This window comes from Lolium rigidum, chromosome 6 (genome assembly GCF_022539505.1).
Source record: "Lolium rigidum isolate FL_2022 chromosome 6, APGP_CSIRO_Lrig_0.1, whole genome shotgun sequence".
Classification (NCBI taxonomy): Eukaryota; Viridiplantae; Streptophyta; class Magnoliopsida; order Poales; family Poaceae; genus Lolium; species Lolium rigidum.
The window spans coordinates 243,887,678-243,904,919 of NC_061513.1; the positions used below are offsets into that span (position 1 = coordinate 243,887,678).

At 44.8% G+C, this 17,242-nt stretch overlaps 1 protein-coding gene across 1 annotated transcript; it reads right to left on the bottom strand.

Annotated features, from left to right (window-relative positions):
- Window positions 1-347: 347 nt before the first annotated feature.
- On the bottom strand, window positions 348-2,344 carry LOC124663883 (serine/threonine-protein kinase RHS3-like). The gene is made up of 3 exons (XM_047201530.1): window positions 1,497-2,344; window positions 461-1,393; window positions 348-366 (listed from the first exon to the last, which is right to left on the bottom strand). The coding sequence occupies exons 1-3, from the start codon at window positions 2,342-2,344 to the stop codon at window positions 348-350; spliced, it is 1,800 nt and encodes a 599-aa protein (XP_047057486.1).
- Between the last annotated feature and the right edge of the window lie 14,898 nt (window positions 2,345-17,242).

A 17,242-nucleotide genomic window follows, 5' to 3' on the forward strand; every position in this document is an offset into this window, starting at 1 on the left:
GGCTTTGGCAGGATCCCACTTGACACCTTAAATATGTTGCGGTAGCTTCAATGGATGTATGGAGTAATCGAACTTGTGGAAATCTGATGACCAGCACAAATGGATGTTTATCTTTTCTAACTCCAAACAGTGATTGATGTTTGAACCTGGTTAACCAAAGAAAATGGTGAAACTAAAAGCTAAAAGCTATTTATAGGTTCAGTCATGGGAACAATCTCAGCCCGTTTCTTTTGTTCCAAGTAAAAAAGAATGAAAGTTCAGTGTGCATCTGACAGTTGGGTCCATTTCGGGGGGGAAACAATCTGACAGTTGGGTTACTTAGCAGAGGTACAAAAGTTTTTCGCTCATTAATCATTAGCAGCCGTTCTGTACAGGACATTTCAGGTATAGCAACGGAGATTACAACAGCAATAGAGGATTCAGGAGTCATGACAAGTGAGATCAACAGGGATATCTGTACCTATGGTGTTCATTCCTACTGTACTCAAAAACTGATTCAGTTCTAGAAATACTCAAAATGGCCGGGGAAACGCTCCTTGTGGCCGACTTGGCTGCTGCGGCAGCACTTGACGATAAGCTGCTCGGAGTAGCGGCCAAACCACGCTCCGCACCCTTCTTCTCCTTGGCTCCGTACTGTCTGAAGTCCACAGGGTCAGGGACCGAAGGTGGATGAGCGCTCCTGACAAGTGCCCAGTTCACCCCCTCGAAGAAGGGATGCTGCTTGATCTCAGTGGCACCCCTCTTGGATGCGATCCTCTTATGAGGATCCTTCATCAGGAGTCCCCGGATGAGGTCCCGCGCGACGGTGCTCACCGGTGGGTTCTCAGGGAACCGCAGCGGCTGCTCCACCACGTTGGAGAGCGTGGCGCGGTTCCCGTTCCCTTTGAAAGGTGTCATGCCGTGCAGAAGCTCGTACAGGAAGATGCCGAAGGTCCACCAGTCCACCGCGCTGCCGTGTCCCTCCCCTCGGATGATCTCCGGCGCGAGGTACTCATGGGTGCCCACGAATGACATCGACCTGGCGTCCGTTGGCTCGGCGTTGAACTCCAAGGTATGGAGCCCGTGGAGGCTGAAGTCTGATTTGGTCTTGCGGTTCCTCTTGCTCATGCTGAGCATCCTGGGGAAGAATGCTGATGGCTGGATGCATCCAGCGTTTGCGTTGCTGATGCCTTCGGTGTCGGTCAGGCCCTTCACCACACCGTTGGGACCTGCGTGGACCGACGAGGATTTGACCAGCATTGGGCTTACCGAGCACCGCAGCGACAGGTCGAAGTCGGACAGCATGATGTGGCCACCGTCTCGGACAAGGACATTTTCAGGCTTCAGGTCTCGGTACACAATGCCAAGCATGTGGAGGTACTCGAGTGCAAGCAACACCTCAGAGGCATAAAATCTAGGCAAAATCAATCACCGGAGAGAGAATTATCATGAGCAATGGTATATGTCAGTGCACGAAGGACTAACGAGGTAACTACAGTAATCTGAAGTGAACCAACCTGGCTGCTTGCTCACTGAAGTGCTTGTTAAGTTGCTTCTGCCGAAGCGAATGGAGATTACCACCGCAGCAATACTCCATGACAAGGCAGTAGAACTTCTCGGTCTCAAAATGAGTGTACAGTGTCGGCAGAAAAGGGTGATCAAGAAGGCCAAGTATCTCCCTCTCCGTTTGTGCCCTGATCAGCTTGTTCCTGCTGATGAGTGACTCCTTGTCCATCACTTTCATCGCGAAGAACGTATCCGTCCCCCTGAGCTCCACAAGGTAAACACTGCCAATGTCTCCGTATCCAAGGCGCTTCAGAAGTCTGAAGTGGACTAGGCTGAGAGGGGAGTCCCTGGAGGTGGCCAATTGGACGGCATCCCACCTGCAGTCCCCTCCAGTGTGATGCTTGACTTGGCCGGAAATGGAGCTGTCCATGCTGTTACTTCTAGGACTCCCGAAGTTGCTATTGATGCTTCTGGATGTTGCTTTTGTTGGTGTGGCAGTATTGCCACTTGTTTCGGATGTTGATGCCAGCACAGTACCCAGTGTGGGATGACTTGTACCGTGGCTTGGGTTTGTTCTGTCAGATGGATCTTCTTTCTTCTTCTGACGTGACTTCTTATCAGATGGGATCTGCGAGTGTGCAGCCGTTTTGGCTGAGATACCTGATTGATTTCGATCTAAGGTACCATTGAATGCCATATTTCCACGAGTGTTGAAATCCATTGGAATCTGCGAGTATGCAGCTGGTTTGGATGCTGATTGATTCCGCTCTAGGGTGCCATTGAATACGCTATTTCCATGAGTGTTAAAATCCATTTTGTCATTCACGGCGGCCAGCTTGTTGTATGACCTGGAGTTCATCTGAAACTTCACAAGATACAGTAAGAACGGACAATGGTGGCACCATTAATTCTAGAAGAAACAGGTAAAAAGTATTTGAATATAAGTCCCAACGAACCAACTTGAACAATGATCATGATCACTAAATAAAGGCCATCTACTTCCCAAGGAGGCAATTTATCAAAGAACTGAAGAACATTCTTGCTGTTATAACTGTTGCTCCAATTCTTTATATGCCTTCTTATATGATACATCTTTTGGAGGAAAATAATACATTGTTTTAGATGGACTGTGTCTAAAATAACAATAGTAACACTTTATGTAACAATGAATTTCTTGCAGGAGTGAAAATAAAATGTTGGCCATTAATTCCAAAAGCTTATACTTACACTTTTACTTTAATAAACTGTGTGTGCATCATCTTTCTCGGACTATCATAGATGTCATTTTTACAAAATTCATTATATATTTATGACATACATGAAAAGAATCTATGTCAGTCACGAGTATCATAGTACTCAAACTACCGTGATGTGTTTTCTTTTGTTACCTTCTGGTAGTTTGTTCTATCCATAAACTCAACGCGAAAATATGACGAATTATTCTAGATGCAAATTTTCAGTTACACTATGCAACTCAGCAGACAATAGCAATGAGAATGCATATCCGCAAGAACAGTTATGTGGAGGCAGAAAGCGAGCACATAGGCACATTTAACTTTAAGAAGTCATGCATCTCGGAAGTTACACATTGGTCCATCATGTGACATACAGACATGAAATACAAAAGCTGTGGCACACATAACTTGTGCAGGTATCTTGAAGGCCTACATATAGAAAAAAAGATGTGTTGTCTCAAGGTGTTTTAGGTAGCAAAATGGCAGGGCTGGAAATGACATGCAGTACGCCGTCCGTTGACTTGCTCTGATCAGAGCAAGTGTCGCGATTGACAACCAAGGTCAAACTAGCATCTCGGCACGATCACGCACTCGCATCAAACAAATAATTGTACAGGAACATAGAGAACCAGTCAAACTGAAACGCTGAACCAAGAAGGCAGAACCAGACATCCTGAAACTCCTCCTAAATTGATCTAGCTAGCACACTGGAACAGCCGGAGATTGTTTCACGCATTGCAAACGCATGGAGAAAATCAACCTCTATGGATTAACCAGGAATTCCTACTACTGAATTTGATCTAGCTAGCGCATTTGAACCGGCAGAGGGACAAACCTAAGGATGAATGAGAGGAGACGGAACAATCCTCGGCGGCCCCTGCAAACGCCACTGGAATGGACAGAGACGAGGTCACCTTCCTCCCATCGACGGGAGCGGCGGCGACGATCGGGGTGGTTGTTTCGCGGGGGAAGGCGACGCGATCGGGAATGGGTGGGGGGTGGGAGGGGCGGGGAAAGCGCGCGAGAATGGGTGGAGCGGAGGAGAGGAGGCATTGCTAAATTTAAGCGAGCACACTCAGGCGCGACGTGGTGGTGGCGGTGGAGAGAGGCGGAGGAGGAAGGGGTCGAAAGAGGAGACGGCCGGGGGGCGGCGTTTCCCAAGGCGAGCCGGCATTTGGAACGGTGTGCTCCGTGCTCCGCGCTCGTGGAAACAATTGGCTGATGGAGTCCTGTTTCTACGGTCTCTCGTTGCCGGCGCCCGGCGGCGCTGTTTTCATGCCACGCACTAACCTCACCAGCCACACCAGTGCCCTCCGCTCGCCATCAGGTGTACTGGTAAATCACATCTACTACGACATGGACATAATCAGAAAACAAATTACGACATAGACATAATACAAGCACAGAATGAAGAATAGCTTATAGGAGACATATCGCATATCCAATTTAGGGACATTACAAGTCAACACATCAAACAAGTCGAATTCCTAGAAGCCCAAAGAATAGGAGGACCTAGCTTCTTCCCACCACACCATTCCCTATAAGCTAGCTTATGCATAAGAAATCACTCATAGTACCATTTGCACGGCTAATATCACTAGTGTGGCGAAATCTCGGATGCCACCCCTAAGTAGATACTAGTGTGGAGTGGGCGAGTGGCACCAAAGGGGAAGTCCACCACTATGTAGGGATCTAGGAATCTGGCCGGATAGAATATACTAATAGTTTCATAGTCATCTTTATGTGTTACCGAACATGACGAGTCACACGCGCTTGAAGTAATTTATCTTTGTGAAAATTTATGTAAGTGCGGTATGTGATTGAGATAATAGCGTCGGAATTGTACCCGGACTTCGATATGTGAGAAAAGAAACTATTGGAAGTGTTTCTTAGTTGCTAATGTGGTTTTGGAGTCATACCGGAGGAGTTGCAGAGTTACTGAATTTTAGGTTTTATCAAAAGTGCTCCAGTAAATTTATAAAAGGGGAGAGAACGTTCTCAACTTTGTCAAAAATGTTCTGGAAAGTGTCCATAGGGCCACGTGGGGGGGACCATGGGCATAGCTCTCTAGGGATGGGCGTACATGGCCCATTAGGGATGACGCCATAACCGCCTAGGTAGCCACCAAACCTTCCTTGTTTGGGGGAGGCAACCTCTCTGAAAGGGCATGGATTTCGACGAGGGGGGGGGGGTACATGGGCAATTTAATTTTTTTACGATAAAGACTTGAACAAATGCGAAATAAAAGTAGCGTTTAATTTGTCAACCACAAAACATGTATAACTAGGTTCACCTACGTCCACCAACAACTTATTCTAAGCAAGACACACAACTATGTTATAGCAAGATATATAACTTCAAGCACGAAGGTTATTACAAAGTAAAGTGCATAAGTAAAGAGTTCGAATATAGGAATAACCGAGGTACACAGAGACAAAGATGTATCCCGAAGTTCACGCCCTTGCAGGTGTTTGATACCTTTGATCCGAATTATGGATTGTAGTACTTGAAGCTTTTTTCCTAGAGATCTAGGTTTCTCGAATCCATGGAAACATTGCATTTGGTGCAAGATCACTCGAACAAGGCTTCTACTTTTCGTATATTGTTTGCTTTACCGGACCAACGATTTTCTTGTGTTGTTGTGTATCAATGATTTGGAGATAGGATAGGGCTTAAGGTTTTACCTGCAGATGTGCATTAGTAAATGAGATTCAAAGATAAAAAATGAAGCTTGCATGTGTAAATCTTCTGAAATAAAGATACTCATATCATGTGGGCGCTGCGTCCTAAGAACGCCGTAATGTTGCATGCCACGTTCTTTATGGATATACTATCCACCTCGAATTCCTATGCAGCACGCATACTCTTCATGTTAATGTAAGGGTACATTGCCTCTAAGTGTGTTTTTGGTAATTAATGACAATCCTCTATGAACTATTGTTTTCGTTGTGTTTATATGAAAGAATATTCCATACGTATTTCTTGAAGTCCATATGTTGGATTCAAGTGCGGATGCCATGAATATAACATTATACATTTGGTATTGACATCAAGATCATCGATTTGAAGACAAGAATATGATATGATCAAGAAGAAAAAATGAAGATGGAGTTCTTATGTGGAACTCAAGTTAGCCGTGCTCTAGCTTATGTGTTAAGCAATGAATGATCAAGATATTATGATAGAGCTTGAAGAGATGCATGGTTGACCAAGACTAAGAGTGAAGATTGAATTCAAGTTGATCAACACATGAAGCATAAAGATTGTACCACTTTGGATCATGTGATCTTGAGGGTGGTAAGACCTGTCAATTATGCTTCATGAGCTAATTAACTCACTATATATGTGCATTTGTGTTGTCTATGTGAGTTAGTGATGTCTACGGGAGCTTCTATTCTTGTAGACAGTGTTGGGCCTCCAAGAGCAGAGGTTTGTAGAACAGCAGCAAGTTTCCCTTAAGTGGATCACCCAAGGTTTATCGAACTCAGGGAGGAAGAGGTCAAAGATATCCCTCTCATGCAACCCCGCAACCACAAAGCAAGAAGTCTCTTGTGTCCCCAACACACCTAATCGGTGCACTAGTTCGGCGAAGAGATAGTGAAATACAGGTGGTATGAATAAGTAGTAGCAACGGCACCGTAAAAGTGCTTTGCCCAGGACAATGAACAAGCAAGTAGTAACGCAGCAGTAGTAACGCAAGTAAAACAAGTAAACAAGCAAGCGATAGCGATATTTAGGAACAAGGCCTAGGGATTAGACTTTCACTAGTGGACACTCTCAACATTGATCACATAACAGAACGTATAAATGCATACTCTACACTCTTGTTGGATGATGAACACATTGCGTAGGATTACACGAACCCTCAATGCCGGAGTTAACAAGCTCCACAATAATGCTCATATTTTAGTAACCTTTAGTGTAAGATAGATCAAAAGACTAAACCAAGTACTAGCATAGCATGCACACCTGTCACCTTCGTGCATATGTAGGAGGAATAGATCACATCAATATTATCATAGCAATAGTTAACTTCGCAATCTACAAGAGATCATGATCATAGCATAAACCAAGTACTAACACAAGTGCACACACTCGTCACCTTTGCACACGTGCGGGGGAATAAAACTACTTTAATAACATTGCTAGAGTAGCACATAGATAAATTGTGATACAAACACATTGCAATCATAAAGAGATATAAATAAGCACCTCACTATGCCATTCAACAGGTGAATAAGTATTCTGTGAAATATAGCCTAAGAGACCACACGGTGCACACACTGTCACCTTTACACACGTGGGACAAGGAGTCTCCGGGAGATCACATAAGTAAAACTCACTTGACTAGCATAGTGACATCTAGATTACAAGCATCATCATATGAATCTCAATCATGTAAGGCAGCTCATGAGATTATTGTATTGAAGCACATAGGAGAGAGATGAACCACATAGCTACCGGTACGGCCCCGAGCCTCGATGGAGAACTACTCCTCCTCATGGGAGCAGCAACGGTGATGAAGATGGCGGTGGAGATGGCAGCGGTGTCGATGGAGAAGCCTTCCGGGGCACTTCCCCGCTCCGGCAGGTGCCGGAACAGAGACTCCGTCCCCCGGATCTTGGCTTCGCGATGGTGGCGGCTCCGGAAGGTTTTCCGTATCGTGGTTTTTCGTATCGGGGGTTTCGCGACGGAGGCTTTATATAGGCGAAGAGGCGGCGCAGGAGGGTCGAAGGGGTGGCCACACCATAGGCCGGCGCGGCCGGGGCCCGAGCCACGCCACCCTATCATCCGGGGGCCCAAGTGCCCCCCTCCGGTCCTTCCCGGGTGTTCTGGATGCTTCCGGTGAAAATAGGAACCTCGGGTCTTGATTTCGTCCGATTCCGAGAATATTTCGTTACTAGGATTTCGAAACCAAAAACAGCAGAAAACAAGCAATCGGCACTTCGGCATCTTGTTAATAGGTTAGTTCCGGAAAATGCACGAATATGACATAAAGTGTGCATAAAACATGTAGGTATCATCAATAATATGGCATAGAACATAAGAAATTATCGATACGTCGGAGACGTATCAAGCATCCCCAAGCTTAGTTCTCGCTCGTCCCGAGCGAGGTAAAACGATAACAAAGATAATTTCTGAAGTGATATGCCATCATAACCTTGATCATACTATTTGTAAACATATGTAGTGGATGCAGCGATCAAAACAATGGTAATGACATGAGTAAACAAGTGAATCATATAGCAAAGACTTTTCATGAATAGTACTTCAAGACAAGTATTAATAAGTCTTGCATAAGAGTTAACTCATAAAGCAATAAATCAAAGTAAAGGCATTGAAGCAACACAAAGGAAGATTAAGTTTCAGCGGTTGCTTTCAACTTGTAACATGTTTATCTCATGGATAATAGTCAACATAGAGTAATATAACAAGTGCAATATGCAAGTATGTAGGAATCAATGCACAGTTCACACAAGTGTTTGCTTCTTGAGGTGGAGAGAGATAGGTGAACTGACTCAACATAAAAGTAAAGAGAATGGTCCTTCAAAGAGGAAAGCATCGATTGCTATATTTGTGCTAGAGCTTTTATTTTGAAAACATGAAACAATTTTGTCAACGGTAGTAATAAAGCATATGAGTTATGTACATTATATCTTACAAGTTGCAAGTCTCATGCATAGTATACTAATAGTGCCCGCACCTTGTCCTAATTAACTTGGACTACCGGATCTTTGCAATGCACATGTTTTGACCAAGTGTCACAATGGGGTACCTCCATGCCGCTCTGTACAAAGGTCTAAGGAGAAAGCTCGCATTTTGGATTTCTCGCTTTTGATTATTCTCAACTTAGACATCCATACCGGGACAACATGGACAACGGATAATGGACTCCTCTTTAATGCATAAGCATGTGGCAACAATTATTATTCTCATATGAGATTGAGGATATATGTCCAAACCGAAACTTCCACCATGAATCATGGCTTTAGTTAGCGGCCCAAAGTTCTTCTCTAACAATATTCATGCTCCAACCATGAAGGTGGTAGATCTCTCTTGCTTCTGACAAGACGGACATGCATAGCTACTCACATGATATCCAACAAAGAATAGTTGATGGCGTCCCCAGAAACATGGTTATCGCTCAACAAGCAACTTAATAAGAGATAAAGTGCATAAGTACATATTCAATACCACAATAGTTTTTAAGCTATTTGTCCCATGAGCTATATATTGCAAAGGTGAATGATGGAATTTTAAAGGTAGCACTCAAGCAATTTACTTTGGAATGGCGGATAAATACCATGTAGTAGGTAGGTATGGTGGACACAATTGGCATAGTGGTTGGCTCAAGTATTTTGGATGCATGAGAAGTATTCCCTCTCGATACAAGGTTTAGGCTAGCAAGGTTATTTGAAACAAACACAAGGATGAACGGTACAGCAAAACTCACATAAAAGACATATGGTAAACATTATAAGACTCCATACCGTCTTCCTTGTTGTTCAAAACTCAATACTAGATGTTATCTAGACTCTAGAGAAACTAAATATGCAAACCAAATTAGCAAGCTCTAAGTATTTCTTCATTAATGGGTGCAAAGTATATGATGCAAGAGCTTAAACATGAGCACAACAATTGCCAAGTATCAATATATCCAAGACATTTTAGAGTTACTACATGTAGCATTTTCCAATTCCAACCATATAACAATTTAACGAAGAAGAAACTTCGCCATGAATACTATGAGTAGAGCCTAAGGACATATTTGTCCATATGCTACAACGGAGCGTGTCTCTCTCCCATAAAGTGAATGCTAGGATCCATTTTATTCAAACAAAACAAAAAACAAAAACAAACCGACGCTCCAAGCAAAGTGCATAAGATGTGACGGAATAAAAATATAGTTTCAGGGGAGGAACCCGATAATGTTGTCGATGAAGAAGGGGATGCCTTGGGCATCCCCAAGCTTAGACGCTTGAGTCTTCTTATAATATGCAGGGGTGAACCACCGGGGCATCCCCAAGCTTAGAGCTTTCACTCTCCTTGATCATATTGCATCATACTCCTCTCTTGATCCTTGAAAACTTCCTCCACACCAAACTCGAAACAACTCATTAGAGGGTTAGTGCATAATAAAAATTCACATGTTCAGAGGTGACACAATCATTCTTAACACTTCTGGACATTGCATAAAGCTACTGGACATTAGTGGATCAAAGAAATTCATCCAACATAGCAAAAGAGGCAATGCGAAATAAAAGGCAGAATCTGTCAAAACAGAACAGTCCGTAAAGATGGATTTTATTAGGCCACCAGACTTGCTCAAACGAAAATGCTCAAATTGAATGAAAGTTGCGTACATATCTGAGGATCATGCACGTAAATTGGCTTAATTTTCTGAGCTACCTACAGGAGGTAGACCCAGATTTGTGACAGCAAAGAAATCTGAAACTGCGCAGTAATCCAAATCTAGTACTTACTTTACTATCAAAGACTTTACTTGGCACAACAAATCACAAAACTAAGATAAGGAGAGGTTGCTACAGTAGTAAACAACTTCCAAGACACAAATATAAAACAAAGTACTGTAGCAAAATAACACATGGGTTATCTCCCAAGAAGTTCTTTCTTTATAGCCGTTAAGATGGGCTCAGCAGTTTTAATGATGCACTCGCAAGAAATAGTAGTTGAAGCAAAAGAGAGCATCAAGAAGCAAATTCAAAACACATTTAAACCTAACATGCTTCCTATGCATATGAATCTTGTAAATAAACAAGTTCATGAGGAGCAAAGTAACAAGCACAGGAAGATAGAACAAGTGTAGCTTCAAAAATTTCAGCACATAGAGAGGCATTTTAGTAACATGAAAATTTCTACAACCATATTTTCCTCTCTCATAATAACTTTCAGTAGCATCATGAGCAAACTCAACAATATAACTATCACATAAAGCATTCTTATCATGAGTCTCATGCATAAAATTATTACTCTCCACATAAGCATAATCAATTTTATTAGTTGTAGTGGGAGCAAATTCAACAAAGTAGCTATCATTATTATTCTCATCAAGTGTAGGAGGCATAGTATAATCACGACAAAATTTACTCTCCATAGTAGGTGGCACCAAAAGACCACTATCATTATTATCATAAATAGGAGGCAAAGTATCATCAAAGGAAATTTTCTCCTCAATGCTTGGGGGACTAAAAAGATCATGAAAACCAGCTTCCCCAAGCTTAGAACTTTCTACATTATTATCAACAATGGTGTTCAAAGCATTCATACTAATATTACTACCAAGCATGCAAATAAGATTCCATAGGTTTTTTAATTTTCGCATCAAACAATCCATGTTTTAAATCAGGAAATAGAATAAGAAGCTCACTCTTGTACATTATGCCAAACTAGTGTAAACAAGAAACAACAAGATGCAATTGCAGGATCTAAAGGAAATAGCCTCGAGCACACACACAACGGCGCCAGAAAAATACTTTACCTGGGACCGGTGTATGAGAGCCTTTTACCTTTCCTCCCCGGCAACGGCGCCAGAAAAGTGCTTGATGTCTACGGGAGCTTCTATTCTTGTAGACAGTGTTGGGCCTCCAAGAGCAGAGGTTTGTAGAACAGCAGCAAGTTTCCCTTAAGTGGATCACCCAAGGTTTATCGAACTCAGGGAGGAAGAGGTCAAAGATATCCCTCTCATGCAAACCTGCAACCACAAAGCAAGAAGTCTCTTGTGTCCCCAACACACCTAATCGGTGCACTAGTTCGGTGAAGAGATAGTGAAATACAGGTGGTATGAATAAGTAGTAGCAACGGCACCAGAAAAGTGCTTTGCCCGGAGACGAGTAAACAAGCGAGTAGTAACGCAGCAGTAGTAACGCGATAGAAACGAGTAAACAAGCGGCGATAGCGATATTTAGGAACAAGGCCTAGGGATTAGACTTTCACTAGTGGACACTCTCAACATTGATCACATAACGAACGAGATAAATGCATACTCTACACTCTTGTTGGATGATGAACACATTGCGTAGGATTACACGAACCCTCAATGCCGGAGTTAACAAGCTCCACAATAATGCTCATATTTTAGTAACCTTTAGTGTAAGATAGATCAAAAGACTAAACCAAGTACTAGCATAGCATGCACACTCGTCACCTTCATGCATATGTAGGAGGAATAGATCACATCAATATTATCATAGCAATAGTTAACTTCGCAATCTACAAGAGATCATGATCATAGTATAAACCAAGTACTAACACGAGTGCACACACTTGTCACCTTTGCACACGTGCGGGGGAATAAAACTACTTTAATAACATTGCTAGAGTAGCACATAGATAAATTGTGATACAAACACATTGCAATCATAAAGAGATATAAACAAGAACCTCACTATGCCATTCAACAGTGAATAAGTATTCTGTGAAATATAGCCTAAGAGACCCACACGGTGCACACACTGTCACCTTTACACACGTGGGACAAGGAGTCTCCGGAGATCACATAAGTAAAACTCACTTGACTAGCATAGTGACATCTAGATTACAAGCATCATCATATGAATCTCAATCATGTAAGGCAGCTCATGAGATTATTGTATTGAAGCACATAGGAGAGAGATGAACCACATAGCTACCGGTACAGCCCCGAGCCTCCATGGAGAACTACTCCCTCCTCATGGGAGCAGCAGCGGTGATGAAGATGGCGGTGGAGATGGCAGCGGTGTCGATGGAGAAGCCTTCGGGGGCACTTCCCCGCTCCGGCAGGGTGCCGGAACAGAGACTCCTGTCCCCCAGATCTTGGCTTCGCGATGGCGGCGGCTCTGGAAGGTTTTCCGTATCGTGGTTTTTCGTATCAGGGGTTTCGCGACGGAGGCTTTATATAGGCGAAGAGGCGGCGCAGGAGGGTCGAAGGGGTGGCCACACCCTAGGCTGGCGCGGCCAGGGCCCAGGCCGCGCCACCCTATCATCTGGGGGCCCGGTGCCCCCCCTCCGGTCCTTCCCGGGTGTTCCGGATGCTTCCGGTGAAAATAGGAACCCGGGTCTTGATTTCGTCCGATTCCGAGAATATTTCGTTACTAGGATTTACGAAACCAAAAACAGCGAGAAAACGAAGCTGGCACTTCGGCATCTTGTTAATAGGTTAGTTCCAGAAAATGCACGAATATGACATAAAGTGTGCATAAAACATGTAGGTATCATCAATAATATGGCATAGAACATAAGAAATTATCGATACGTCGGAGACGTATCAGTTAGCTATCTTGCCATGGGAATGCATCAAGAGTATGATCTCATATAGCCCATGGGAGGATGGCATCAATCTTGGATGTCATCGAGGTTGAGAAGGGCAAGTTCCAGATGAGCATATCGAAAATATCATGCTTGAAGCTTACCGTTCATTCGGTGATAATGGACTGATGCATGTAAAGTGCATACATTAACTTTGTAGTTTATTGACACATATTACCACATATTTGCATCTTATATAATGTTATTTGCATGTTTTATATTTTTTCTGGGATTTTCTAAAAAAAATCCCCTCACATCTGGTTCTAGCTTTGTCTAGCAGAAAACACCTTCTGTTAGTATTTTTGACTTTCCAGGAGCTACGGGACTCGAAAAAGGGCAAGGTCAGGGGACACGCTTCGGAAATTTAAAGATGAAAACAACGAGCGAAAGTGGGATACCAGGAGGTCAAAGGGATGGGAATAATTCCCAGTGGCGCCCCCCCACCTAGGGCGCGCCACCAGGTCTCTTTTCTCCCTCGTCCGTCCGATTCGCCTCAATCTCGCGCCCACAGATTTTTTTGACCTAAAAACCCCTATATATTCGACCCCCAGGGTTTCATCGAGGCTACGGCAGCGGAGATCAAAAACACATAAATAAAGAGTTAGAGGCCACCGCCGATGGAGATCGAAGGGGGAAACGCTGCCGGAATCGCCTCCGATGGACTCCACCCCCTCTGGTGTGGTCATCATCATCATCTTCATCAACATCATCAGCACCATCTTCATCTACCCCTTTGTAATATGTTGGCAAACATGTTGTGTATTGCAATTTATCAATTTTCCATGGTATTTTATGTCTCCATGTCTTTGTTTGAGTAGTGAATTGTTCATGGCAATTGTGAGATAGTTTGTGATGGTTGCATATAAGTATTTGTTGTATTCTATGATGATCTCGTGTACTGATATATGAGTGCACACATATATTAGGTAATGCATGAGGTTGTCACTGTTGCATGATGATAGGAGGAGGGACAGTCGGAGCTTGACAGAAACCATGTCCCAATTCTAAGATTGATGTTGTATTGATTCATAGTTAATCAACGGGGGGTATAACTATGGGGACCTTTAAACTTATAGTGTTGTTGGACTTTATGTCTTAATAATTCTCTTATTTGTTCTTAATTGGCCTTGGGAGGATCAATCACTAGTGGTGTATTTTCACATGCTTATGGCTGCACCAATCTATGGTTCCTCTCTAGAAGAAACACTAAAAAGACTATACTAAACTTCACTAATTGTGTTATCACCAGATTTTGGACAAAACCCACCGGCGGGCAGCGGCCTTGTCAACACTGTAGAGCCGGGAAGAGCCTAGAGCTGCAGCTGGCTGAGACCCCTCCGAGCGACGGCCCGCAATGCTCTTCTGGTCACACGCGGCGATGCGAAGTGCAAGGGCGTGCCACCTGACCTATACCTGGCCAGGAAGGTGATGGGGATGCCTCGCTTAGTTTCCTGCAGGTGTTATCACCAGATTTTGGCTAAATCAAGAGGTGGGCCGCGATCAAGATGGGCTTGGAAGATTACATATGGAAGATCTATGAAGCGGCCTTGCACGGAGAATTTGGGCTAGTTAGCCCGTGTAGCTTAATATAATAGATTGTGTATCGATTTAGAAGTTAGAGTTTATCTCGTGCACGGTTTAGTGCACGCCCTCATTAGAAAGTCCCTTGGACTATAAATATGTATCTAGGGTTTATGGAATAAACAACAACTCACGTTCAACCCCAAAACAAACCAATCTCGGCGCATCGCCAACTCCTTCGTCTCGAGGGTTTCTATCAGGTAAGCGACATGCTGCCTAGATCGCATCTTGCGATCTAGGCAGCACAAGCCCCACGTTGTTCATGCGTTGCTCGTACTGAAGCGCTTTTGATGGCGAGCAACGTAGTTATCATTAGATGTGTGTTGACTGCCAAAACCCACCGGCGGGCAGCGGCCTTGTCAACACCGTAGAGCCGGGGGGAGCCTAGAGCTGCGGCTGGCTGAGACCCCTCCGAGCGACGGCCCGCAATGCTCTTCTGGTCACACGCGGCGTTGCGAAGTGCAAGGGCGTGCCACCTGACCTATACCTGGTCGGGAAGGTGATGAAGATGCCTCGCTTAGTTTCCTGCAGGGCATACATGTAAACGTTAAATCCGAGCCTCGATCGGCTCTCAGGTTATCCTGTGAATCGGCTCAAAGAGCCGATCCACCCATGATCCGTACGGGGTGCACGAATACTTGGTGGTCCTGCTTGATCAAGATGAAGCTAATGAGATCTACGACGATTTAGGGTTTTCACCGCATAACCGGATCATCCTACTCCAGGTTGGGCCTTGCGGCCACGCACGGTGCTCGTAAGCCGATCCTAAACAAGGCCAAAAAACCAACATGAAGTTGATCCTAGGAACATCCCGTTTAGGACTTGCGAACGCCACCCTACGTGCCACTGGATCCTCCCCCCCATTGTAAGGCCAAACTATTGTAGATATTAAACTAATCCTTGTAGAACAAGGAGCAATCGTAACGGATCAGATCTACTAAATAATGATCAAGCGGGGTGCCGCCCCCACGCCTGAGATAGGCGTGAGGGCGGCTAGATATGCAAGGGTTGCACTACGTAAGCATGCTTAAACGAAGAACAATGCTAACCCTAACACATCTAATGATAACTACGTTGCTCGCCATCAAAAGCGCTTCGATACGAGCAACGCATGAACAACGTGGGGCTTGTGCTGCCTAGATCGCAAGATGCGATCTAGGCAGCATGTCGCTACCTGATAGAAACCCTCGAGACGAAGGAGTTGGCGATGCGCCGAGATTGGTTTGTTTTTGGGGTTGAACGTGAGTTGTTGTTTATTCCATAAACCCTAGGTACATATTTATAGTCCAGGGGACTTTCTAATGTGGGCGTGCACTAATCCCGTGCACGAGACAAACTCTAACTTCTAAATCGATACACAATCTATTATGCTAAGATACACGGGCTTAACTAGCCCAAATTCTCCGTGCAAGGCCGCTTCATCGATCTTCCATATATAATCTTCCAAGCCCATCTTGATCGCGGCCCACCTCCTGATCGCGGTTAAATCCTGGTGATAACACATGCCCCCCTGGTTTTGGAAATAACATTTCCAAAATCATTATGCTTTCCCTTCGAAGGGTCATGTCGTGGCGAGAGCGAGCCGTTACAGCATCCGTCATCATTATGCCCTGTCTTCTCCGCTCCTCTAAAAATTCGACAGCTTTAGCATCGATCCCTTGGAAGGCTGTAATGGCATTAAACCTTCACCAGATTTCTCATTATTTAACCGTGCCGACTCGGTTAGCTCTCTTTATCCTCTATTCCATCCCAGCTATCGGCACCAAAAAACCCTCTCCTCCTGTAGCGATGTCTTCCTCTTCCTCTTCCTTCTCAAAACTCTTCCCCCAATCTTCGCCGAAGAAGAAGACCGAAGACAGACCTCCACCCCACGGTGAATCCCTTCTCCTCCGACAAGGAGGAGAAAGAAGGAGAAGCAGCGAAGGCCAAGGCCTCCCCCTCCGCCAAGCTCCCGCCGAAGAAGCGCCCCGCATGTGGGCGGACAGCGAGGACGAAGATGATGACGAAGAGGAAGAGGAAGAGGATGACTCCTCCTCCTCCATCGGGTATCCGCCGACCAAGCGCTTCCGCTCCCGGGCGGACAGCGAGGATGATGATGATGACGAGGAGGAAGAGGCTCCGGCCAAGGGCCGGGGCAGCAGCCGACGAAGAGCTCCACGGGAGCAGCGCCGACGACGTCGACGGCGGCGATGACGAGGACAGCGACGACTAGTAGTATAGGACTAGTAGTAGCAGTGCACTAGGCACCAGATCCCTCTCTTGAGAGCCATCGGCTCTTTCTTGTAAAGCCGCTCCTTGGAATTAATGAAATTGTTCTTTCCATTTATCCTTTAATCGCTCCAATTTCATTCCCTCCGTTTGTCATGCTAAGACCGATAGCAACGCGTCGGACTTCTTTCCTTTTCTTGCAGCAACAGCACGAGTCCAAGCCCTGTACTAGGCGTCGGCTTTTCCTTCCCGGTTCTGCCCGAGACGACCATGATGCGGCCGCAGCCGAGGTGACCCTAATCGGCTCTCAAAAACAGGGCATCTTCCAGGCTTGTTGCCCCCCGAGTCTCAGCCAAGGTAAAGCAGAGCTGTATGGACCTAGGCTCGATCATGTCTGAGGGAGCTCCTTATGCCGAGCTAGCCGATTT